The sequence below is a fragment of the Acartia tonsa genome, chromosome 4 (assembly GCF_053477335.1).
Source record: "Acartia tonsa isolate MP-2025a chromosome 4, ASM5347733v1, whole genome shotgun sequence".
NCBI lineage: Eukaryota > Metazoa > Arthropoda > Copepoda > Calanoida > Acartiidae > Acartia > Acartia tonsa.
The window spans coordinates 50,414,389-50,439,600 of NC_137263.1; the positions used below are offsets into that span (position 1 = coordinate 50,414,389).

Below are 25,212 nucleotides of genomic sequence, written 5' to 3' on the forward strand. Positions count from 1 at the left end.
TTATAATGTATAACATTTTATTTTCAATCATCAAAAAATACATACTTTTGAAACTTGAAAAAATGTAGTTTAACAATATATTGAAGGTATTACAATATTCTTACAAAAAATATGGAAATTAATCATTCTTTTTAAGACCACCGAAAACCTTGTCGGGAATATCCATCTTTTCAAGATTTCCCACAGCCACGGCCTCACCAGCTTCTTCTTCATCCCCTCCTTCCCCATCTTCATCACTGTCATCACTGTCAATATTAATTTCATCAGGATTAACAGCTGTCTCGCTCTCCTCCACAGCTTTGCTCTGAGTCTCACCACGCACAAACATAATATTGGAATTCTTGGCAGCAGCTGCTCCACTGCCGCCGGGTGCTGCACTGTCAGCTTTGATGTCGCTCTCCATACCCTTAGCCTCAAGACGCCACATGTCATCCTTGAGGCCAAGCGTGAGACCTGGCGCCAGATCTGATATAGTTCCAGTTCCAGTTGTCTGCATCATAGCACTGGCCATCATGTTCACCTGGGTGTTGTATGTTGCCTGGACGCTGCGCTTGATGCGCAACATCTCACGCAGCGTGTCCTCGTTACCATGCTTCACTTCAAAGTCTTTCCAGTGTTGCCAGAACTCTGGAGTAACACGGGGGTCGCACATCTGGCTACAGTGGCCGTAAATAGCGCGGGCACGGTCAATTTCACCCAGCTTTGTCTCCATCTCCGCGAAACGTTCGCACATTTCACGCGCCTCCGACTCGGAAAGAACCTCAATAGCCTTCTCGTAAATTTGTCGTGTTCTAGTAACCCCATAGATTTCAGCTGCTTTTCTTAGATAGATATTGAACACTTCAAATTGATCTTTCTTTTCAACAGAAGCAACAGCTCTGTCATAAACAGCCATGGCATGTCTCGCCAGTCCATGTTCCTCCTCTAACTTGGCATACAACAAGAATATATTTCTGGCATACTTCTCAGGACAATTTTCCAGACATTGTTCAAACAAATCACGGGCACGCTCCAACTTTGTTCCTCCATAGCGAGACAAAAATTCAGATAGATACGTGTTCCATATATCATAAACATTCGGCCATTTAAACAGAGCAATGCCTTTCTCATACGCTTTAAATGCTTCCTCAAAGTAGTTATTCTCTTTCAAGAACAGCCCATAGTTGATAATGATCTGTGGAGTGGCAATCTTCAGGTCCAGAATTCTGTCATAAACAGCTTTGGTTGTCTTGAAAGTTCCAAAGCTCTCCTCCAGGTCAGCGTAGAGAGACCAGATCTTGAGAGATTTGTGTAATCTCATCTGTACGGTCTCTGCCTCGTCATGATAATTCACTCTCCTAAATAAAAAAAAGACGGAATGACTAAAGTGAAAAGAAAATACTAACCATTGCCAAGCTAAAACTCAAAACATTTTTTTAGATATTTTATAAACAGATGCCTATTGATTTTTTATTGGAGGGTCATGGTACCCTCCCCCAAAATAGTTCTAAACCTTCCCAGGACCTATGAGAAGCTACCCTATGAAGGAGAACCAAACAAACAAACAGACAGATATCCTGTTACTTTAATATAAGGATAATGATTATTTACCTGGGGGGCGGAGCAGTGGCTTTCTGCATGAGCTTCAGACCATCCTCGTAGTTGTTGTGTCTGAGCTCCATCTCCACCCACTCACACCAGACACTAGCGAGGTCATCAACTTTCAGATACGCAACATGCGTCGCCTTCTCGAAGATGATCCTTGCGTCATTGATCTTAAAAATAATATTAGACATTAATACTTTAGATGAAAAAACACCCATATAATCATAATAGGTATACAATAAGTTTATGATCATGGAAAGAAAACGAAGTAGCGTCGTATTTACACAGTAGCTTTTGATAGGTTATTTTAGTTTAGGTTAGGTAAATGTTACTGATTGCCCCGTAGGGTTAGGGTTGGTTCCTGCAGAGTTAGAGCCCCCAAAGGGACTAGAAATAAGAGAAAAGCAACTGTGAAAATACGACGAAACCTGCTACTTCGTTTTCTTTCCATGATCCAAAGTTTATTTGTATAAATTATTACTATTTTACAGCTTTTATTTAAAACATCCTGTCAAGATTGCTTTTAAAAAGAATTATGAAATTAAAACTACGTCTACCTGTTTGTTACTCTCATAAAACTTTGCAAAATTGACCCAGAGGGTGAAAAGTTTGCCAACAGCCTGCTTGGGATCCACGGTTTGTACGGCCTCTGTGTACGTGTTGACAATTTCGCGGGGTTTTCCCTCCAGCAGGGTGACACGCTTCTGCCATTCAACCACGTTGTGAGGATTTTGGCGCAATAGGACAGAGTTTAGTAACAGAGGTCGTCTTTCCATCAAATCTTCAAACCTTAAATAGTTTTTTTAATTAAATTGGAGTAAATTTTTGTTAAAAAAGCGACAGGATCAAGGAGCATAAAAGCAGGTATCTAAATTTTTACGACAATTGATGTATATCCCTAATTATGAGATACAAAATTACCCCTTATGTAGATTATAATTAGTGGTTGAAACGTTTGAACACCCAACTTAATGAATCAACTAATCAAAAATCAAAATAAAAAATGTCCCCTATGCCAACGAATAAGAAAATGTTATTAAAAATATATGGGGACTGGTGTAATAAACACTAAACAGGTTATAGTCCGCTCTCTCTCTCTCTGTATTAAAAGACAACAATTGTGACTACCTGGCCATCTTGAGCTCCACCTCAACTTCCTCCTCATCCCCCGGATTCTCCATCTCAGCTACCTCCTCCATCTTTTTAGACAAGGACAACTCCTCGAATTGGGCGTACGCGTCAAACACCTAGAAAAAAAACTACAAAACTGAAAAAATATCAAAAGAATATGTACCTAGTGTAAATATTCAATTCATTGTTTTTATTTCCCACAAATATAAATTATCTTTTTATTCAGTGATTTAAATAAGACAATGGCCGATAAATTGATGTACGTCCACAATGATGACACACTCATTACTAAATTAACCCTTCTGTAGATTAAAATTAGTGGTTGAAACGTTAGAACAATCGACTTAGTAAACCAATCAAAATTCAGTGAAAGCCAAGAAAAAGAAAAAGTTATAAACTTTGAGGACTAGTGTAATAAAAGCCCCAGTGTCCCCTTGCTATCCGATATTAAAGTATGTTTTACCTGAGTAAAATCTCTGACAGTAGTAACAGTTTGTATAGCCTCTTCATACACGTCTCTAGCACGCTCAAATAATCCACTTCTGATGTAGTAATCAGCCAGAGAATTCCACAAGTGACCAACCTACATAAATTACAGTTTGAGACTTACTACTCAACATAAGCCATTTATCAAAACTAACAAAAAAATTTCCCTAAAAAAAGAGTTGTAATAATGATACTTTGCAAAGGGAGAAATTGCTGTTTTCGATGATTCACCAATCCCTCTACTATATAATTCTACATTTAAGAAACTTCCATGTAAAATCCCTAAACTCAATCTTCTTCTGATTCAAAATGTTGCACTTCAAACTGTCCCCATTTTTAAAAAGTATTTGGAAATTAAAATAAGTGGGGTCGTGTGGGGTATTAACGGCAATTTTGATACTGTTTTTAACGATGTTCTAAACGTTTTAGAAACAAGTCATGAAAACCTAAGTTTTAGCTTATTATCTCAAGTTTCATTTGTTACTGCAGCGATTTTTTTGTCAGGTGATCCCTTCTATGGCTTTTTGGGTCTCAAAGTCAGTTCATGAAGAAAAAAAATCTAACCTGATCTGTATAGCGCCTGAGTCCACTTCTAATGATGGCATCCACATTCAGGCTTTGAATCTTGGTCGGGTTCTTCGATATCATGTCACACAACTCATTCCACAGCTGATGCTTGGACTTACCCTCTTTAGAAACAAAGTCGTCATTGTTTACACACTTTGCAAGGATTTGGCTGGCATCATCCAATCTAAATCAAATAAAGAGTTTTAGGCTATCTTAGATACAAACTTTAAGTGAATTCCGTGTAAAACCAAGCTAAAGTTTTAACACGTATAAAAGTATTAACTAGGTAAACAATGTAAAAATATTAGGGATGGCAATCCGGATCCGAATCCACCCAATTTTTGGGCTAATTTTGGAATCCGAATCCGGAATCCGTTTTTTAATAGCGGATTCCGGATTCATAATTGGTAGGCTAAAATTAGCGTCTTGAGTTTTTTCTTTCAACTGCCTCTTTTTGAAGGCAAAGATTATCATCATTACATATAAAATCTTTTAAAATCTGGTTCAATTATCGAAAGTGAATTATAGAGAACACCAAGAACGTCAATTTTTAGGACATATGTAGCTCATAATTTTTTAAAAATTTTCAAAAAAAATCCTTTAAAAATGTTGCTAGAATCCGGAATCCGAATCCGGAATCTGCCAAAAATAAGAATCCGGAATCCGCAAGGAATCCGCCATTTTTTTGACGGATTCTTTTAAGAATCCGTCAAGAATCCGCCATCACTAAAAAATATATCAATTTTATAAAATACATAAGAACGTAAGTATACACTTTCAATAATTAGATTAATTGTCCTCTATTACCAAGCTTTAATGGTCATTTTTAATGATTACTACCTACCGTCTTTAAAACTGTAAAAGCAACTGGTTTTTTTTATGAGTAAAGGCTTTTATCATTAAATCCGTGAAATCAATTCATTAAAATCTAATACCTATTTACTATAAAAATTAAAAATCATCTGTATTCAATTAGTTATTTATCGCATCGTATTAAAACAGCTTTCAACGGATAAAAAATGAATAATTATAAGATTAAAACAAGAGATATCGAAGGCACAGGCTAACAAAACTTGTTTCAATATTATGATTGTACATTTTTTATTCATAGAAAACTTTATGAAAACGATAAGATATTTAATTTTTCAGTATGGCTTAGAACCGGTTCTAATCCAGCGGATATTAATCAGTTTCGAAGCAATACTGGAAAATAAATGAATACTAACCTGTCAATGTGAATGAGATAGTCAATATATTCCTCACTGTTCTCAGGAAACATCTGAATATATCGTCTGAAGACCCGCACCCCTGTCTCCGGTATCGGATGCGCGCGCACAAACTTTATATAAATCGGCCATATCCTGTCATGTTGGGTGGGTGGCAGGGCGCGCAGAGCACGGTCCATCACACGCCGTGTGCGCGTTATGCGTTGCTGCTTCACCAAAAATTTGCAGTAGTCGATCCAGATGCGCGGCATCTTGTGCATGAAGACGAGGCTGCGCTCAAAACAGTTGTTGACCTCGTCATAACCAGGGTCTGTGATGCAACGTCCCTTGATCTGCTTCCTTCTCACCTTCAGGTTAAAAATTTAGATTAAGTGTGCAAGCATTGTCCTAAGTAATAAGTTTTTTTTAATCTGTAGTTCAAGATTTCGATAAATATTGACTGAGTTTTCCATTTAAGATAATCTTCACATAGGTCCCGCGGTGGTTTAGGCTATTCTAATTCTAAATTTAAGTCTTGAAATGGTTTAAGGCTATTTTCTGCCCTTGCCTTGCCTAGATGCTACGGGCACAGCCGATAGTCTAATAAAAAACAGCACCGCTTTTTGAACAAATAAATGCTTTTCCTTATTTTAGGGTTGATTTAGTCATATAATGTACTAAAATAACTTATTAGCAGAATAGTTTTGCTGATAAAAAATGAGTTTGTACCTACTAATAGACAAAGTCTTACCTTAAGATAATTATACCACAACTTGTAACTTCCAGGAAGCTCTTTTAAGGCTCGCTCAAATACAAGATTTAAAATATTCTTAGGGGCGTCAGCCTTGTGCTCAATATATCTGATCCACGGCTTGATACTGTTGGGATTTCTCAGGATCTCCTCCTCGTAGGCCAGATCTTGTTCATCCAAAACCAGGTGATGTGCCTGCTGGGCGGCAGCCTTCCCCCCACTTGCCGTGTCCAACATTTTATTCTCTCTGAAAAATTCAAGGATAAAAGAAGAGGTCCAAGTCGATTTTCTCCCCTTCGCATAAATCTCCAGCATTTTTTGTAAAGCTTTTCAATATTTATCATTAAACGGTTAAGAATTATTAATAAATTTAATTAAGAGTTGAAAATAAAAATAGGAAAAAAGGCCGAAAACTAAAATAAGCAAAAAAAATCTTGACTATTATAGTCGGACATATAAGCAAGTGTTCCACCACATCCTTGTTGTGTGCATGTGCATTACAGTTATTCTTGTTAATTCATATGAATATCGCAAAAGAAAAGTTGTTTAATTTTTGGTTACAAGATCAATATAGCCTTCTGGACTTATGAATGGGAGCCTTAATATTATTTTACAGTACTAGATCAACTGAATATGTAAAAAATTAAGTGCATTATCACAAATAGGCCCATCAGAAAAGACATTAACAAAATTACAAATAACAAAACTGAATTGTAAATTGTCGATTGTGAGCATTGTTAGAAAATAATGTTAAAAATGTGGTGTGATTATTGAACCAGGACTCCTCCAGATTTAACCTCGCCCTCCTTGTCGGCCTTAAATAAAATAAATGTACGTTGATGATGTATCCAGAGAGAGATTTGACAATGGGCTGTTTATTACACTCGTCCTCGAAGTTTTCTAAGAACGTTTTCTAATTCGTTGGCTTCTCAAAATTTCATTGAATTTTGATTGGTTGATTCATTAAATTGAGTGTCAAAACGTTTCAACCATTAATTGTAATCTTCAGAAGGGGTAATTTTGGATATCATCATTCGGATGTACATCAATTTATCGGCCATTATCTAATCCCTTTGTATTCCTTGATACTTTCATATTGAAGGACTTCGATAAATTTAGCTGACCAATTCACTACAATGTACTTTTTTGAAGTTATGATCTTTAAATGTTTGACTAAAATTAAATAATCTACTCACTTCACAAAACTTACAAAAAAAGAACACAATATCACTTTAATTACCTTTTATGGAATTACCCTTCTAATTTAAAATACTAATATAATATGGTACCTTTTTATTTTCATTTCCACCTTGTCCTCTAACTTGAATATTGTGCTTCTCCATGTACCCATTAATTTCAGCACCTTTATCCACAAGTTGAGTGTTCAAACTCTCTATCAATTTTGTCAGTTTATCCCTAAATAACATTAAGATTGATTCTGCCAGAAGTTTAAATAAAATTATTTAAGGGGTTTATGTCTGAACAAGATTATATTTTCCCCTGCTGCACAGTGGTCTAAGGCCGGACATTTCGCCAAAAATCAACATTGGAATTCCTCATAATTAATAATTTATTTTGAAAATATATACCCTATCTCACATAAAACTGAAGAGTTTCTGTCTTTTCAACCACTGGTTGATGAATGATGAACTTTGAAACATGAAGGTTAAGGATTATTTTTACGTCATGAATTTTACCTTTTGAATTTTCACCATCTTTGGAAAAAATAATTTTTTTCAGTGTTACATTGATACAAAGAAGTTTCTTCACCTATTTATATTCATAATATTACATGATATATTAGGAAACTGGTGTTTTGGAATTTTTTGTTGTTTTTATAAAAAAATTATGTCATTTCCTAAATATTTTTGCAAAAAAATTTGGCAATAATTTTCAGTTTTTTAAGGTTTACACCAAAAACCGGGCCCCGTAACATACCAAACCATATATTATTCTTAATATACAGGTATAATGCCATAGTTTGATGTTTAGTTTAGGTTGTTACGGGGCCCGGTTTATTTCAAATTTTAACTTTAACTTTAGAGGGTAAACTCTAAAATTGCAATAGATGAACGAAAAAAATTTTATTTTTTTTTCTTTTCTCTGTCAATTTTTATTCCTAATGCATTTTAACTTATTTCTTATTAATAACATAATATCATTAATGTTTCAATTTGTTTGTTTGTTATGTAAGATATCTAAAACAGATTTTCTAACTATAATTTGATTTTTGTTAAACTAGTAGGTATAATATCAATAAAAATGTCTTGTTACATTTATCAATTCAAGGGCCAATACAATGCCTATACTCTAAAAGTAACGTGCCTAACAAAGCTGCAGCCTTTTTTAACGTCTCTAGATGATTAGGTACGTTTTACACAAAAAAAAAACTAGCAAACGCATTACCCTTTTTGCTATAGCCGCAGTTTCCAGCTAGACTTATAATGGATATAGAATACGTGGATATTATGACAGGGGAAAAATTGTCGTCAATTTAGCTTGCTAACTTGGAACTCGTTTATTGGTCAGTTCATTTATCAAGTAGGAGAGGGTATGGGCTAGAAGAAGGTGGATTTGGGGGTATCGTTATTTCAGTCCGCTGCGAGTTTCCTAAAACATGGCACTTGTTTATTGGTCAGTTCAGTTATCGAGTAGGAGATGGGATGGGGTAAAGGAGGGTTATGGGGGGGGGGGGGGGGGGGTTATCGTTATTTTAGTCCGCTGGGAGTTTCCCTTTATTTGACAACATAAAAATCTGGTGTAACATTCAAGTAATAATAAATCCATTGCTAGACTAAAAACCATCTGGAAATTTTATTTTCGTCAAAGACATGGCATCTAAGGAACAATACCTCCGACTTTTCAGTCATCAAATTTAATCATTTTTCTTCCAATTAAAGTACTATTGCATAAGTAATCTAAAGGGATAAGACAATGAATGATTAATTGATAATGATATCCATCCCTAAACAAATTATCCCTTTATTATTGGTAAACCAATTTGGACACTTCTAGTTTGGAACCAACCAATCAATTCCAATAAAGAGTACCCCAAAGTTTTTGGGCCAACAAACAAGAATAAGATAACATGTGTATAAAACTTTGGTTACCAGTGTAATTTACGGTCGTATGTCCCCTTCCTCGCTGCTATTGCATGCTGAATGAAACTTTCTTTTGGAGGCCAAAAAGTTGTCTTCAAGTAACATATCCCTGTGTATTTATTTCGTGATTAGAAGCAACGACTTGGGTTACCACAAAAACAACATTTTTTTGATAAATTCCTTTCTAATAAAGTAACTTTTGCCAGTAACCTATCCTTGTTTTTATTACTAGATTACATTAAGTATTATAAATAATCTAAGAGAAAATAACTTCGTTAAAAAAGGGTAAAGAAACGTCAATTAGTTGTATCAAATGTATGTTGCACAAAGATTGGTGATAGGGCATTTACCTTTATATAATCATTTCTAAAGTAATATTTATTAATGCTTTAAGGTTTTTAAATGTTTTTTTGCTTTAAAACATCGAATTTAGGCTCTCTACGACCCAAGAAAAAATTATGAAAATATAAAATTTTAGCTAAGTTTCAAAGTATTTTCTAGACCAATTGGCTTTTGTTTTTCTTCTCTATATTGACATACGAATTGTATTGGGTAATAATAAGGCGCATGCTTTTTATTTTGAACGATTCTATCAACTACAAGCTGAGAAAATTGACTTTCAGTAGAGGTAGGTGAAATGTCCACCAAAAGGCCAAAATAGACCACTGTGTGCTGCAAAAAAATGAAAAATCAATGGAATAGCTTCTCCCCCCCCCTCTCCCCTTCTCCCTAAATGCATTCATTTAATTTAAGTTTTCTTCTTTATTTGATTATATACGTGATGCATTGCATATGGCTCAACATTTTTTTTTCTCAATATGCTCTTTTTTTCACTTCCACATATTTTTGATCTCCCACCCCCTCTTTAGCAGGAGATCCTATCCAGATTATATACCCCTAAATTATTTGCAGATATTGACATTCTTGTCTATCTCTTAAAACTAAAAATCTGTACCTATGGCATTTCTGTTTATAAATAAAACTACCTATTATTGACTAGAGCTGGCACAACTTCTTTAACAGTTCTTTCAACCAGTACCCCACCAACCATTCTGAAATATTCAACATTTTTTATTTTTTGGATAAACTTAAATAAAAATTTTTATTGTTTAACAACAAAGGCAAAATTTGATACTATTTTTATACATCTGTAATAAAATGATGTAAAAAATTGCATCAGAAATAAAAAGAGTAACAAAGGGGTATATTCTGCACAAAATTTATTTTTTTCTTAGATTTCATCTTACCCCCCCCCCCCACCCCCACCCCTAGTTTTCCCCCCAAAAATGGAAAAGTTTTCATTACCCCCCCCCCCCTTTGCCACACATTTTTTATTCCCCCCCCCCTTTAGCAGGGGATCCCATGCAGTAAAAAAACCCCGGAGTAACATTATCATATAAAAATGTCTAAGTTTTACTCTAATAATGTGCCAACCTGTAACACTTTCTGTCTCCATCAACCTTTTCCAAGTTTTCGATGACAATCTTGTGCTCAGCCAAGTCAGACTGCAACTCGTTGATCTTGGACGCATAGCTTCTCTGTTCATTTCTCAAGGCCTGTAATATAAACTTCTTAGTTAGGTATAGAAAACAAATAAAACGGCTGCACATATTACTCCATTTTTCAAATATTTATGATTTTTTTTTTTCAATTTAAGATTGCATCTATAAAAAAAGTCAAAACAATAAAGGTAAGTTTTTCTAAAAATTAAGTAGACAAAAATAGATCAAGGCATTGGATTTATTAATGCATTTGGTCGAAATAAGTTAATTTTAACTATTTTTATCGATATTTACATCTAACTTGGGTTAAAAAAATTTCAAAATCCTCAACTAAATCAAAATATTAAATGTTATAAATACACTGGATAAATAATTTAATTCAGTGACTTGGTCAGACGGACATTCCCTAGTTATAGAATTGCTGTTCTTGTTGTTGTTGTATTGGCTGCTCATAGTCCATATTCGTGTCCAGGTTGTCATCAGTAGGTGGGGGAGGGAAGGCTTATGGAGGGGGCTCTGGAGGGGGGCGTTGAAGAGGAGGGAGGCTGGTGAAACTGGGGTGTGATGATAGGAAGGCAGCTACGAGGGTGGGATTTTGCCAGAGGTCAATGGGATTTAGGTTGGTTGGGTTATTAGGGCAGGAAAAGAGGTGTTGGACTGTTTCAGGGGTAGGATTGTTGGGGCAGGATGGGCAGTTGGGTGAAAGAGAAGCGTTGATGGAATGCAGGTAACTTTGGAGCTTAGGACAATAATTGGATCTTAATTGGGAGAGGATGGTTCTGTAGTGCCTAGGAAGTTGGATCTCAGAGGGGTTGATGTTGGGAGGGGCATGATTAAGGACAGGATTAGGGGGGTAGGAGTTGATGGCTTGGGTAACTGCAGAGGTGTGGAGTCGGGAGATGGTGGATTTGTAATTTGCAGGGAGGAGAGTGTTATCAGGGGTGAGAAAAGGTTGGAGATTCGGGAGGAACATGGATTGGAGGGTGGATTTCTTGGATCTAGGACCAGGAGGGGTTGTGACATTGGGGAAGGATGGGTGGGAAGGACGGAGGGAGGAGGCCAGGTACTGGGAGCATAAAAGGGAGAGGTGGTTCCGTACTGGTAGGATTTTAGTTTCTTGGTGGAGGTGGCTAATGGGGGATTTTTTGGTGGAACCAGTACAGATGCGGAGGGCTTGGTTTTGGAGGACTTGGAGTTTGTCAATGTTGTTTTTGGAGGTGTTAGGAAACCAGACAGGACAGGCATAGGTGGTAATGGGGCGGAGGAGGGTGTTGTAAGTGGTGAGGAGGGTCTCCTTCTGGTGGCCCCATTTGGTGCCAGCCAGACATTTAAGGATTCTGAGGCGGGAGGAAATTTTAGAGGAAATGGTGGAGACATGGGAACTGAAATTGAAAAAGGTGTCAAAGGTAACTCCAAGGATCTTAGGGGTTTTCTCAAGGGGGAGGATGGAGCCGTTAATTTGGACTTGAGGATGGAGGTTGGATTGGTGCTTACGGTCAGGAGTGAAAAGGGTGACAGTGGATTTGTTGGGGGCGATGGAGAGGCCATTGGTGGAGGCCCAGTCAGCGATTGAGGAGAGGTGGGAGTTGATGGATTCAACTGACTGGGGGATGTCAGGAGAGGAGTGGAAGGAGTTGAGGTCGTCGGCATAGGAGGAGGTGGTGGCAGGGGGGGTGTGGGGGGCATCTGCTATGTAGAAGTTGAAAAGGACGGGGGAAATAACAGAGCCTTGGGGGACACCAGTGTGGACAATTCTGGGGGAGGAGTTGGTATTTTGGTAGGAGCAGAAGGCCATTCTGCCACGCAGGTAGCAGGACAGCCATCTGATGATGTTTGGATGGAGGTTTGAAGAGGAGATTTTTTGGAGAAGGAGATGGATTGGGATGCAGTCAAAGGCTTTGGAAAGGTCAATGGAGGCTACGGTTGTGCGGCTGGGGGGGAGGTTTTGGTTGAAACCGTTAGCAATGGAGGTGGAAAGATTAAGGAGTGAGGATGTGGTGGAGTGGAGGGGTTTGAAGCCATGTTGAGAGGGGTGGGTGGAGAGGGATTGTTTAAGGTATGGGAGAAGGAGGCGTTCAAGGACTTTAGCTGCAGGACAGAGGAGGGAGATTGGGCGGTAGGAGGTGGAAAGGTCAGGGGGTTTACCAGGTTTGAGGAGGGCAATAATTTTGGAGAGCTTCCAAATGGCAGGGATATTAGCAGCGGAAATGGAGAGGTTGAAGAGTTTGGTAAGGTAGGAGATGCCATTTGGACCAAGGTGTTTGAGGTGGAGGATGTTGAGGTGATCAGGGCCAAGTGCAGATGAATTTGAGGAATTTTTAATAGCTTCAAGGACAAGGGCAGGTGTGAAAGGTTGGAAATCTCTATTGAGGCGGTGGCGGTGTCTAATTTTGCGGATAATTTTTCTGGAGAAAGGGTTGGAGGTGTGGCGGGAGACAGAGGTGAATTGTTTGGTGAAGGATTCAGCAATGTGGGCGTGGGAGGTGTGAACTTTGTTGTTGAAGGAAATGGGTTGGTTGGAAGGAGGGGAATTGTTTTTGCCAGAAAGGGATTTGAGGAGGGACCAGAATTTGGAAGGGTTGGTTCTATGGTCGGATTTGGAAAGGGTTTCTTGCCATTTTTTGTTGGAGTGTTGGTTTACTATTGAGGAAATTTGTTCATTGAGGATTTGGATTTGAGGATCATGGGGGTTAATTTCTCTTAAGGAGTCTCTTTGCTGGATAAGGGGCTTAGCAGACTGGGGGAGGGAGGGATTGGAGTTTTTGATGAAGCCAGCGGGGACTGTGTGTTTGGAGGCAGTTTGGAGGATTTGGCGAAAAGTGGCTTCACCTTGGGAGCAGGAGGAGGGTTCAGGAAGATCTTCAAAGAGGGTTTCAGTTTCAAGGGTGAAGGTGTCCCAATCTGCTTTACGGAAGTTGTGGAAAGTTTTGACAGGGCGGGGGTTTCTGTTGATTTCAGGAAGGGAGAGGAGGATGGGGAGGTGATCAGAACGGAGGGTGGTGAGGGTGTGCCAGGAAAAGTCAAGGGCAAGGTGGGCAGAGCAAAGGGAAAGGTCGGGGGAGGTGGGTTGGCCGTTGGGGGGGAGGCGGGTGGGGGAGTCCTCGTTGAGGAGGCAGAGGCTGCTCTCATTGAGAGCTTCCAGCAGAGCCTCCCCACGATTCATGGCAGATTGGTCAAGGGTGATGGAGTTCCAGGCAGGGTTGTGGGCATTGAAATCACCGACTAGGATAAGGTCATTTGGGTTGTCAAAGAGGAGGTTAAAGTCAGGGGTGTATTGGGGGGGACAGGAAGAATGTGGGAAGGTAAAGGTTGATGATTTGTGTAGGAGAGCCATTGCGGGAAATTTGGATACCATCAATCTCTAGGGGGCCATTGGAAAGGTGATTGAGGTCAAGGTGGGTGAAGGGGATGTCATCGGCAATAAGGAAGGCTATTCCTCCACCAGGTCGGTCTTGACGATCCTTCCTGAGAAAGTTATAGCCAGGGAGGGGTTTAGGATTGGATTTGCTGGAGAGTTTGGTTTCTTGGAGGCAGGTGATGGGGATGTTATGGGTAGAAATAAGGTTGTGGAGTTCATCTTGGGTGGTAAGGAGGCCATTACAATTGAATTGAAGGACAAAAGGTTTACCAGGAGGTTTTCGGGGGGCAGGGGTGGGTGGAGGAGGGGGCGGGGGTGAAGGAGGAGCTGCAGGGGAAGGAGGGGTAGACGGGGAGCTAGGTGATGGGAGGGGTGTAGGGGGAGATAAGTTAGGAGAGGGAGGGGGTGAGGTTGGGGGGGAGCAGGAAGGGCAGAACCAGAAAGGAGAGTAGTGGGTGGCAGATGGGAGGAGGGAGCATTTAGGGTGGATCCATTGGAGGCAGGAGTTACATTGGAAGGAGCCAGTGGATTTTGTAACACCTAAGGAACAGACTGTACATGGGAATTTAGGACGGCGGGGTTTGGATGGGGGTGTTGGTGGTTGGGGGGAGATAGGTGAAAAGGGAGTTGTTGAGGCAGAAATGCAGGGTGGGCAGGACCAGTTGGAATTGTAATCGGATTTGGATGGAAGGAGGGAACATTTAGGATGAACCCAAAGTTGGCAGGAGTTGCAGAGGAAGGCACCAGTGGAGCGGGTAATATTGCGGGAGCAGGTAGAACAGGGGTATTTGGGGCCAGGATTCGGGTGGATGTCGCCAGAGAGGATGAGGGGAGGAGGGGGAGGGATGTTGGAGATGTTGGAGGGTTGGAGTTGAAAGGCCTCCAAGGCCTCCAGAGCTGACAGGGGCTGACTTAAAAGCCTATTAGGCCAGCCCCTTGGTGGAAACCCGGACAGGGTGAATGGTCAAGCAGGTGTGTTTGATGCAGGTTTGCCCGGGGACTTCTTCTCCATCTCCCCGGATAGGACCACTCCGGAAAAGCTTGCATCCTCGGTCCTCAAAACATTAATAAAAAATATGAAAAACATTAATAAAAAATATGAACCTGGAATCCTTGGATGATTTCTTCTTGGCTCTTCTTATCCTTCATTTTTTCTCTGAAACATGTAAATTCATTTTTAACACTGATGTGTCTTATTTTTTTTATTACAAAATTCGCACCTTTCCTGAAAGGTTTTGGATCTGGTGCAGTTCAAGGTACAATGTTCTTAGTACCTAACAATCTATGAAATTTAATGGCTGCTAACGGCAAACTGTGTAACGTATAGATTATGCTCGTACAAAATTTTAACCGACAAAAGAAGGCCTAAAATTAATCTGAAATAGTCATTACTCAAAAATGCAGTTATCTCGCAGTTCATATAAATGCATGAAAATTTCCTTATTTTACGCGTTTTTTCTTCAGTAAAGCTTTCCCTGTGCATCATTGAATGTAGTTCATAGATTTTTGGAGATATAGCTACCAGGAACATTTTACTTTGAACAGCACTAGATCTTTGTTTTGAAACTAAAGATATTTTAACTCCTATGATTTAAATACAATTGAATACAAGTTAAACATAACCTAAGTAACCACATTAAGAACAATATAGGTAACTAGGTTTGTGCTAAATATATCTTTTAAAAAAAAAGATTAAATGCTTAAAACAACAGAACATAATCTTGTAATATATGTTGTATGACTATCAACAAGGTAGGGAACTTGTAAATACACAATCAGTTTAATTTATGTATTATTGCCTTTTCAAAGCATTTAATGTTTTTTTTACAGAGATTTATTTAAGAATTGTAATTTTTTTCTCATTTTCTATAGGTATTTAACAAAAATCTAGTACATAGACCAAAGAAGCTTGAAATAAATGCTGTAAGGTGCAAACGTGCAGAGTCCCTTTTAAGAGTAAATTTATATGTGATGTCTTTTTTATTTATTGGAATGACTAAAGCAGAATACCTAGGTAAAAGTTACATTTGACAAAATTTTCGCAAAACACATTTTTTTTACATATTTTAGAATCTGATAGGTAATAGAAATCTTACAAGACAATAAATAATATTATGGATATATAAATACATACGATATTTAAAAAAATGCAAATATAAATGGTTTAAATAAATAAATGCTTAAAAGAATGAATTTAGAATAACTAGGTAACAAATAGATTTCATATGTGATGATAACTTTTTGTAGGAGAAACTAAAACGAAAATATAACTATTCTATTAGATAAATGTTATCAAGCTAGTTTTAAACAAATATTTTCAAGACAATTTACAATTTTATGCATAGAATTAGACAGCTGCCTTCATGTGTATAGTTACATTAGGTTACATGTATAATTTTTCATAATTTAAGTAAAAGGCCAAATTAAGAATGAATCTATTTACTCCACCCTCTGGTGGAGACCTGCTTCCAGCCGCCACCGATACAAATCTCCCAATCTTCTCCACCTGGGTTGGACGGTGATATTCCCCGCCTACGCACAATAACTCCTCCCACCCCCTTATAGTTATCCAACACCGCCCATAAATCCTCTCTGTCGCCAGATGATACATTCTTGACATTGTCAGCCATGTGTAGCCAAGAGGTTCCCTCCGGGAAGGTTGTGGTGATGCCCTGTCGTAGCCAGAGTTTAGCTGTACTATCCAGGCACCAGACACCTGACCTCCCGGCGGTTACAGTTCTCATGATTGTTGTTTTGTCCGGGTTCTGAATTTGTATCCACACATGGCCAGATGGACTTGTTGCGGATACACCTTTAACAGAAACTTTGATACAAAAAGACATTTAAAAATAATACATTTAAAGTTTTGTTTATTAAGTATTAACATAAAACTAGTTGGTTCGCCCCTAGTCTCAAGGGGATGGCGCGAGATGTCAGATAAATAACCTAAACCCACCAAGATACGTTTGTAAAGCTTACCTAAAAAGTATAACCAACACGAACCAGTATCTTTCGAGATCTTTAGATTTGGACAACAAAAACCTTACTACTTTTTATTGATTGATTGATTAGCCATAGTTTCTTAGGGTTTGGACCTAAGTAGTCATGGAGTAGGCTGAGAACTCGAACTCTCATCACCGTAACTCAGTGCGTTACCACTGAGCTACGACGCCCCTTACTATTTTTTATAATACTAGTTGCTTCGCCCCTTGCCTCCAGAACAGGGCGGGGAAGGTTAGGAGGATAGTTTAAAATCACCTTGAGGCATTTATAAAGTTTCCCTAAAAAAGTACAAACCATTCGGGCGGAATATTTCAGAGGTCTTTAGCTTCAGGCAAATAAAAGCTTACTACTTTATTTTATAAGATTAAAACCTCTGTAGGACCAGTTGCTATATTTCCAGAAGAGTAGAGTCCAATCGGTTCAGCAGTAACCGATATATTAGGCTTCAAACGGACAGACATCGTTCTACTATGTATGTAAGATATTTTATTAATATAACTAGTTGTAAATTTTACCTTGTCTAAGGAACAGTCCACCTTCACTGCTTATAAACCAAACCTTCCAATCTGTTCCCATAGATACACTTTGAAATAAAGCATCACTACGTATATGCGTCCAAGCTGTACCCTCGGAGTTATCTCTTGTCACACCCTGGCGTAGAAGAGCCTCGCCGTTGGTTGCGACTGCCCAAACATGCACACTCTTATCAGAAGAACCATCATTCCTGGCATCCATAGGTTGCACAGAAATATCAACAAGCTTTGTGGTACCAACACTTTTCCAAGGCCCGGATGTTGCCAATCTACACCTGCGGGCCCACCGTCGCCGCCTCACATAGTCAGTAAACGTTTTCTCGCCGTGGTAGCTGGCAGGAAAGTCGGTTGCATACTGCCAACCCTCCTTGTCGACGCCGCCTGGTGTGTGATAGTCAATTGTCCATTCTCCTGTCCAATGCCAGGCGCTGGATGGCAATTTGACACTCTCCTTTGTGGCACTATACTTTCCCGTCTTATCGCTCCACATGTAGCGGTCAGTGGGAAGTCCATGATTTGAAAATCCAGTCAGCGGATTCCAACGCTGGTTCTCGTAAATGTAGAAATATTTCTTATCCGTCATATCATTTATTTCTGTGGAACTGTTCTTAAAATGTCCTCCACCCCAGCCTCCAGTGTAGCACCAGGCACCTCCATCGTAAGTGAGGCCCCATACAACTCCAGAAGGACCAGATTCTACCTGAAGCAAATGCCCGCCCCCAATTGACCGCCAATAGATGTCACTTGGTGGAATTATTCGAGAATTTGAACTGTAAACTATTTTCTTTATCTGTACATCGCCGTCGACCTAATAGGAAAAAAAACATTAGGTAATGATTTAATTCAAGAATTATCTACCTATTATTTAAGATTATCTATTAACAAATATCTTACCCTGAAGTTCGTAACATTTTCAGGTCGAATCCTGTACTTGAAACTGGCAAACTTGGCTCCATCAACGAAAACTTCATACTTTGATTCTAAAGCCTTTATATCCAACTGGATGAGCTTGTTCTTGGTAAATGCACGCACAGCTGATCCATCCTCTAGCATAACTATTAATGGTTGCAAATCTTCGGAGCCCCAAGTTCCATTTTCATGGCTGTTTAAAACAACTAAGTTACGACTTAACCTAAAAAAGTTTAAGCATCTTAATCAAAAAATACATCTAATATTTAGTGTTATCATACCTATAAGTTATAGTTATTTCATATAGTTTAGTGGAATGTAAAGCAGAAAAACAAATTATTAAAAATATTTTTGGATATATTGATAACTAATCAACAATCTCAAGAGAAAATGAAGCTGAATATAATCAATAGATATCTTTTTAAATACATAACAAATTAAAGCAGCTCATAGTGCCTTAGAAAAAATGACGTCATACAATACAAATGAACAATGATAGGCCAGTTTACCTTTTACTAGTGGTTAATATAATTGTTTACTGGCCTATCAAAGGTCAATTGTATTGTATGACGCCATTTTTTATTAAGCACTATAAGCTGATTCTAACAAATGCAATAGTTTCTTCAAGGCAAACCTTGGATTGAAGTGTAGACTAATATCTCTACCAGTTGAATTTCCTCCTTGTTTTCCCATCTGTAGATTGACAGAAAATGAATCTCCGTTGTCTGGCATTCTGAGCTCCAGGTAGAGGGAGGAGCCAGGTTCAAATCCGTTGGCCAGACTTTCAATCAAGGGTATTGTGTTCTCATGTACTGGAATCTCCTATTAAATTAGTCTATTTGATTTAAGTTTAAGTGATTTGAATTTCTCAACGCCTTGCTATTAAGTTCAATTAACTAGGATATATTAGGTAGGACGCCTGTCATAAACAAAACGAAGTTATGTAGAAATGAAAAAAAAAATAAGGATGACAACATCCATAAAAGCGAAGCTCTGAAACGGTAAGACAAATGAACATGAACACTTATAGAGTATCAGAACTGAAAACAAAATTGTAAGTAAATTTGTTGCAAAACTACTACTTCTAAAATACAGGATACTGTTTAGGACATACTTACATATTTAGGACTTGATTATTGAGATGCGTCGTTTATAAAATTGTACCTTGTGGCAAAACGAATCAGTTTTCCAAAAGTCACATAAAAATGTTGTTCAAAAGATTAAAAAGCATTATGTACGGACTTACTGGTAACGATTGTAGATTTGCCACGCTTCATAAATAGTACCTAACTGTTATAGGAATCATGCAACGTTTGAAACGATAGAACAATTCTAACATGTCTAAATTAACAAAAAAGCTAACGGTTTAGAACTGACGGACCGACCCTAATTATAGAAAAACTTTGCTTTTGAAAATGTATTAAATGTAATTACCTGAGAAAAGCTGTGGCCTACGACAGAATTCTCATCATCCCCAGCCTGTGCGGCAGCCTGAGGATCAAACACAAACACTTGTCCATGATTTGTCACGGAGAAAACACTACGAGCAGAGGGTCGTAACTGAATACTACGCACACTGTTGATTCCTAAAAATATTATTTTTGTGATTTGATAAGTGGTTTGTTATCTCTAACAATGTGAGAGAGCTTTAGAGGTATTTCCAAAGTACCTAAAATATTAATATTACAATACTAGTTTATTTTAAATCTTAAAAGAGAATCATTAAAATTCAACTTAACGCTTTAATGAAATTTTACGTGATCGTTATAGCATAATTTCGTTTTAGATTTTAATGTACCTATTTTTTAAAATACTACCTGTGACTAGATCCGAGTGCCAGTCCCAGAGTTCGGATTCTGACTGAAACTTTATTTGAATTGGCCGCAGCAGTTTGCTTCTCTTTGATGTAAATATGTAAAGTTGGGGCACTAATTTTTTGGTACAAATGGAAACGCAGGTTATATCTGACAACGAAACATGCTCCTTCAGACTTGATTTGGTTGAAAAAATTGATAGAGTTCCGAAATCAACTGAGTTTTCTGCACTGCCACACTGTTCCAGTTCAAGCTGAGCCTGTATAAAAACAAAAAACAATGTCAAAAGTATAAATACGTAAGGTAGGTAACTATAATTCCTATCTTTGAATAAAATACTACCAAGAAATCAGGAATATAATATTAATTAACTGATTTAATTTGTATGTACCTGTTCAAATTTTCTTCCTCCCTCGCCAAGATTAAACGTGACTATAGCTTTCTTGCTCCAGCTTGACCGTTCTATAGCATCCTCATAGGTCACATAGGATTTGGCATGAAAGTTATTGTTAACTAGATTAGCCAGAATATTTTGTCTCCAGGGTTCTTTTTCCATAGTCTTTTGTCGGCTGATTTTAGAGGTATGGTCGTACCATGTAGCGGGCATCTCATAAGGACTAATGTTACAAGATCCTACAAAACAAATTAGATATTAGGAGTATATTTAGTGAGGGATCTAAAGGGATAAGACAGTGTCCAATAAATCGATGTACATCCCTAGTGAGGATACACAAAATTTTCTCTTCTGCACACTAATATTAGTATTTGAACACTAACAGTATGAACAATCGACTTAATTTTACTCTTTAGCTCCTTAGTAATCATGCTGATTTTATTGTTAAATGTGCATACAATAATGTTTATTTTGAAATTATGTTCGATTTGAAAAATATTTTTAAATGCTTTGCAAGTAGTAAATGTAATGGCCCGTGTTTGTAACCTGTTCTTTTCTCTCAACTTATCCAACATTAAAAATACCTGCACTAATCCACAACCATTGTGGCTCTCCTGGCCCAATAAGCTCCCCATCGTCATCATAGAAAAATCTTCCAGTATGAGAACCATTATCACTAATGGAGTATCTGTCCTGTCTGTCTGACAAATTGCCCAAACTGTTGTTGTCTTCCTGCTTACAAGAAACGAATATTTGATATTTGAGAATTAAAACATTAAGGTTTATCTTCAAATAAAATAAAAAGGTGAAAGAGTTATTAATTTAAGCACGAAATTTGATTTTTTATTTTTGTAAAATTTGTGTAGGTAGGTAGGTAATCTTTAATTTGTTACTTATTACCTACCTAAAGCGTTTGGTGTTAATAAATAAATAAAAATAACTATAAATTTCGGTATATTAACGGTCTAAACTACGAAATTGATATTTTTAAAAATCGAGCATTCTAATACATGTTAATAGAAACAAAACATCGTGTTTCACAGGATCTCTACATGAATGAACACTATTTATGTGTTTCTCTTTATTTTCATCAATATTTCCGTTCCTGGTTTTTCATTATGGAATTGGATTCTTTAGGTATATCTTCTACCGCACTCACATACATACTTTCATCAATTTGCGAGTCTTTGCCATCCTGTTTCTCATTGTTCTGGACACCAGAAGCACCAGCAGAGTCAGAATTTGCGTCACTGACAGCCAGCTTCTTTATCTCTTCAGAAACAACGCGAGTAGTTGCTTGTGCCATAATTGGACCAGTTACTGGGATCCTGCCAATAGTAGCGCCAGCAGCTACGCCTATTGTCCGGGATAAAGCCATTTCTCCAGCTTTTGCTGCTATTTTAGCCGCTAAGCTTTCGCCATGCCCATGACAATTCTCTTTGGTACACTGGGCTCCTACATAATAGATATAAAGTTAGAATTCGGTTGGTTGATATCCAACTAAGCAAAACATTACAAACAAATCTAACTTTTTGAGGGGAGTTTTGTGCAATAAATTCATTTCAATTTCAAAAGATTGTGTAAGAAATTTCACTTGCCCCACTTTAGTGAGCTACAAACCTTTAGATTCATCAGAAAGAGAACTTTGTGGTACATCAACATTTACATCAACAGCTGTTTGGTCAGAGGATGAGGAAATTGTATCAGTTCTTTCACAAGAAGTACTTCCAGTAAATGAGGAAGAATCAGACGAATGTCGGGTTTTTCTACTTGATTCTGAGATACTGCGACACCGAAGATTCAGGCTTGACTGAAAGGGAGCTCTTGCAGATACAGTTCTCCAAGATTTTCCACTTATGTCTGACAACTGAACTCCTGTACGCATTTGAATCTGCTTTGTGTCACTACACATAAATATGTTCTTAGTAATTTTGTTATATTAAAGTTTTCAGAAAAATACCTATGTATTTAACAAATAGTAAGATCTTCATTTAAAATTTGGACTAGGCTATATTTAATTGACATTAGCTTTAATTTATACCCCATTTCTAATCCAACTTAATATTTTCTATCTTTGAGCTGTAAAAAAAAGAATTTGTCATTCATTTAAAACCCATCATTTGTGTTATTAGGTTTAAAATAAAGATTTATTAAGAACACATTCCTATCATCCATTGCTGGACAAACAATGAAAACCTGATCAGCTGGACCTACACTTAGTGAACATGCTGTTCCAACCATTTTAATCCATTTAGTTCCTGTATTCATAAAATTGGTCAAGTTATGATATTATTGCAAAGTTGAATTAATAAAACATCAGGTTTAATGTGATAAAAGTTCTAAGTATGTTTGTTTTGTATTATGACTTTCATTGTTAAAAGACGTTGATAAATAACTTAACCAATCTGAACCTTTGATTAGTGTATCACTATTGGTTGTATCTGAACTTTTAAATCCTTGTCTGAACCACACAGAACCATCTCTTCCAACACACCAAACAATGGAGGCGCCAATAGAGACCATACTTAATGGAGTATCTGGTCTGGGGGCACCTATCTCACACCATGAAACTCCAGTTGGATTTAAAGCGGAGACACCTCTTCTGATTAGAACAGAGCCATGCCATGTAACTGCCCAAACTAGGCCAGAAGCGGCCACTGAAACTTGGCTAACTTCTTTGCCAGTCTCAGTTGGAATATGAATCCAGCCAGAGCCCTCGGGGTTATCATCTGTCACGCCTTGCCTGACCATTAAACGACCGGTGATGGTAACACTCCAAACCATAAGCTCATTTTCAATTCCACCAGCGATATCGTAACCACCGGCACTAATGTCAATAAATGGTTCTTCTGTCTGATCTTTGTGGATACTTGGTATGGCCGACCAAGAATTAAGGGCCATAAATTTTCTATGTCGAATCCACTTGCGTCGCCGAACACAAGATGTAAACCCTTTCTTTTCATAATATTCCGCTGGAAAATCAACTGCATAGGTCCAACCTCCAATAGGTAGCTGAACTCCATTAAAGAGTGTATCAATATGCCACTCATCATACCACACCCAGGCCATTGATGGAGGATGAATAGTTTCTTTACTCTTCTCTATTGTCCCTGTAACGTCAGAAAAGTTAGGTCTATCCGTAGGTAACAACTTGGCACAAAACCCTTCAATAGGATTCCATCTTTCATTTTCGTAAAAACATTCTCTCTTTACAATGGGTAACTCAACACCATACACGAAAACATAAATTTGATGATCTCCGCCAACGGCCCAGATAACGTTTTTAGCAGCAGAGATTCGTTTGAACTCGAGTCCCATGTACAGCAAAGGCCTCCATATTGAGTCTTTGTTTTCCAAATAAAATATATTGCCACTAGAATTCAGCCCAAACAATGTTTTGCCAGGGTTCAACATTTTGGCTTAATTCTATGTAATAACTTTCTTTCACAGCATTGTTCTCTGAAATTGATTTAGGTATTCAATTAACAAAACCTCAAGAAACTCATATATTTTAATCCAAGAAATTACATGTGAAAGATTTTGCTGAAATTTGTTATGGAAATCCCCTTCTCATACCTACCTAAAAAGTAAGTTTTTTTTCTTATAAAAACCAACTAAACATGAACATTATACCCCTAACTGTGATTCTAGACCGCGTATTATATTAAGTATCCTAACAAGGTCTTTACTTTTTTTTCACTCCAAACAAATTATATTTTAACTCCTTTTTTTACCTTTTTACACATTATTGTTAATGGGAAATTATGGGCTGCACATAAATAAAACACATGTGACTTAATTATATTACGTCCGAAATAAACAGTTTTATGGATGATTTTTCTAAAAACTGTAATTTTTCATTAAAATTATATGAATGGGTGTTATTACCTTCGCATTGTGTTCATTAACTTTTAAATGAAAATAATAAAAATATGTTAATTTTTCCATAAATACGATTATTAATAAAACGGTTCAATACTTGACGCGGCATTTGAGATTTTATAATGTCGTCTTTTATTTTGCTAACTAAGTTGCCATATTTTATAAATAAATTATTTATGAACTATTTTAACATATATACTTTAATTTATTTACGTTTGTAAAATAAATTAAATCCTTTTTTTTCATAGGTATATTACAATGTTTTGTATTATTATATTTTTATTAAGTAAATTAATAAAAATATTTCATATATTTTTTTAGCTTTGGCAACTTTGTGCAAATATACTGTTAGTGTACACAACTCAAGCCGATAAAGAAAACAGTCCACTTCAAAAAATAAACAAAAACAGATTTATATGCATGAATTTGATGAATGGCAAGAAGGCCATTTAAAATAATTAGTTTTAATTGTCAGTTATTAGTAAAAGCAATAATAATCTTACGTATGTATATCCTATGATATAAAGTAGTAATGATTTTTTTTTGTATAAAGCCTAATATTAATTTCAATAAAGTAAGCTACTACTACACATATTTAGGCGCGCTGGCCACAAACATACTATTTCATTTTCCACTATTTCCACTATTTTTGCATACTATGCAAACTATTCCAAAAAAATATGCTATTTCCACTATTGTCCAAAATTGCAAACTATTTCCACTATTTCTTTGGATTTCAGATAAATCTTCAATTTTTAGGTAACTAAAACAAACTGATTTTTTTGATCATGAAAAGAAAGCCAAGTAGCAGGTTTCATCGCATTTTCACAGTATCTTTTCTCCTATTTCCAGCGTGGCCATATTCTTCAGTATACTGAAATTCTTCAGTATTCTTCAGTATTTGGAAATTAGAGCTTCAGTATTTTCAGTAAATACTGAATATTCAGTATTTGAAAATTTTCTTCAGTATTTTTCAGTTTTTGGAAATTTTC

The 25,212-nt window shown here is 37.3% G+C and overlaps 3 protein-coding genes across 3 annotated transcripts; all 3 read right to left on the bottom strand.

Annotated features, from left to right (window-relative positions):
- fand (Pre-mRNA-splicing factor SYF1 fand) lies at positions 1 to 6,039 on the bottom strand. Its single transcript, XM_080158777.1, has 8 exons — positions 5,725 to 6,039; positions 4,995 to 5,341; positions 3,766 to 3,952; positions 3,179 to 3,298; positions 2,713 to 2,831; positions 2,142 to 2,373; positions 1,591 to 1,754; positions 1 to 1,337 (listed from the first exon to the last, which is right to left on the bottom strand). The coding sequence occupies exons 1-8, from the start codon at positions 6,037 to 6,039 to the stop codon at positions 119 to 121; spliced, it is 2,703 nt and encodes a 900-aa protein (XP_080014903.1). The 3' UTR covers positions 1 to 118.
- LOC145317630 (prefoldin subunit 2-like) lies at positions 5,961 to 14,883 on the bottom strand. The gene is made up of 5 exons (XM_080158778.1): positions 14,790 to 14,883; positions 10,260 to 10,381; positions 9,812 to 9,877; positions 7,014 to 7,140; positions 5,961 to 6,539 (listed from the first exon to the last, which is right to left on the bottom strand). Exons 1-5 carry the CDS (start codon positions 14,832 to 14,834, stop codon positions 6,492 to 6,494), a joined length of 408 nt encoding a protein of 135 aa, XP_080014904.1. The 5' UTR covers positions 14,835 to 14,883; the 3' UTR covers positions 5,961 to 6,491.
- On the bottom strand, positions 14,818 to 23,794 carry Pex23 (tectonin beta-propeller repeat-containing peroxin 23). The gene is made up of 12 exons (XM_080158775.1): positions 22,750 to 23,794; positions 22,503 to 22,596; positions 21,959 to 22,242; positions 21,441 to 21,793; positions 20,923 to 21,067; positions 20,336 to 20,577; positions 19,948 to 20,203; positions 19,565 to 19,716; positions 18,765 to 18,952; positions 18,116 to 18,353; positions 17,204 to 18,029; positions 14,818 to 16,497 (listed from the first exon to the last, which is right to left on the bottom strand). Exons 1-12 carry the CDS (start codon positions 23,750 to 23,752, stop codon positions 16,121 to 16,123), a joined length of 4,158 nt encoding a protein of 1,385 aa, XP_080014901.1. The 5' UTR covers positions 23,753 to 23,794; the 3' UTR covers positions 14,818 to 16,120.
- Between the last annotated feature and the right edge of the window lie 1,418 nt (positions 23,795 to 25,212).

Bases quoted from the DNA above. Each gene is read 5' to 3' on its own strand.
- fand (XM_080158777.1), bottom strand. From the start codon at position 6,039: ATGCTGGAGATTTATGCGAAGGGGAGAAAATCGACTTGGACCTCTTCT. The intron at 3,299-3,765 runs GTTAGATTTTTT...TAATTTATGTAG, and splicing joins TCAGGCGCTATACAGATCAG to GTTGGTCACTTGTGGAATTC. The intron at 2,374-2,712 runs GTAGTCACAATT...AAACTATTTAAG, and splicing joins GTGGAGCTCAAGATGGCCAG to GTTTGAAGATTTGATGGAAA.
- LOC145317630 (XM_080158778.1), bottom strand. From the start codon at position 14,834: ATGAAGGATAAGAAGAGCCAAGAAGAAATCATCCAAGGATTCCAG. The intron at 10,382-14,789 runs GTTCATATTTTT...TTTATATTACAG, and splicing joins AAATCATCCAAGGATTCCAG to GCCTTGAGAAATGAACAGAG. The intron at 6,540-7,013 runs GTACCATATTAT...ATTTTATTTAAG, and splicing joins GTGGAAATGAAAATAAAAAG to GCCGACAAGGAGGGCGAGGT.
- Pex23 (XM_080158775.1), bottom strand. From the start codon at position 23,752: ATGTTGAACCCTGGCAAAACATTGTTTGGGCTGAATTCTAGTGGCAAT. The intron at 21,794-21,958 runs GTTTGTAGCTCA...TCTATTATGTAG, and splicing joins TCTTTCTGATGAATCTAAAG to GAGCCCAGTGTACCAAAGAG. The intron at 20,578-20,922 runs GTATTTTTAATG...TTTGTTTTGTAG, and splicing joins ATGGTTGTGGATTAGTGCAG to GATCTTGTAACATTAGTCCT.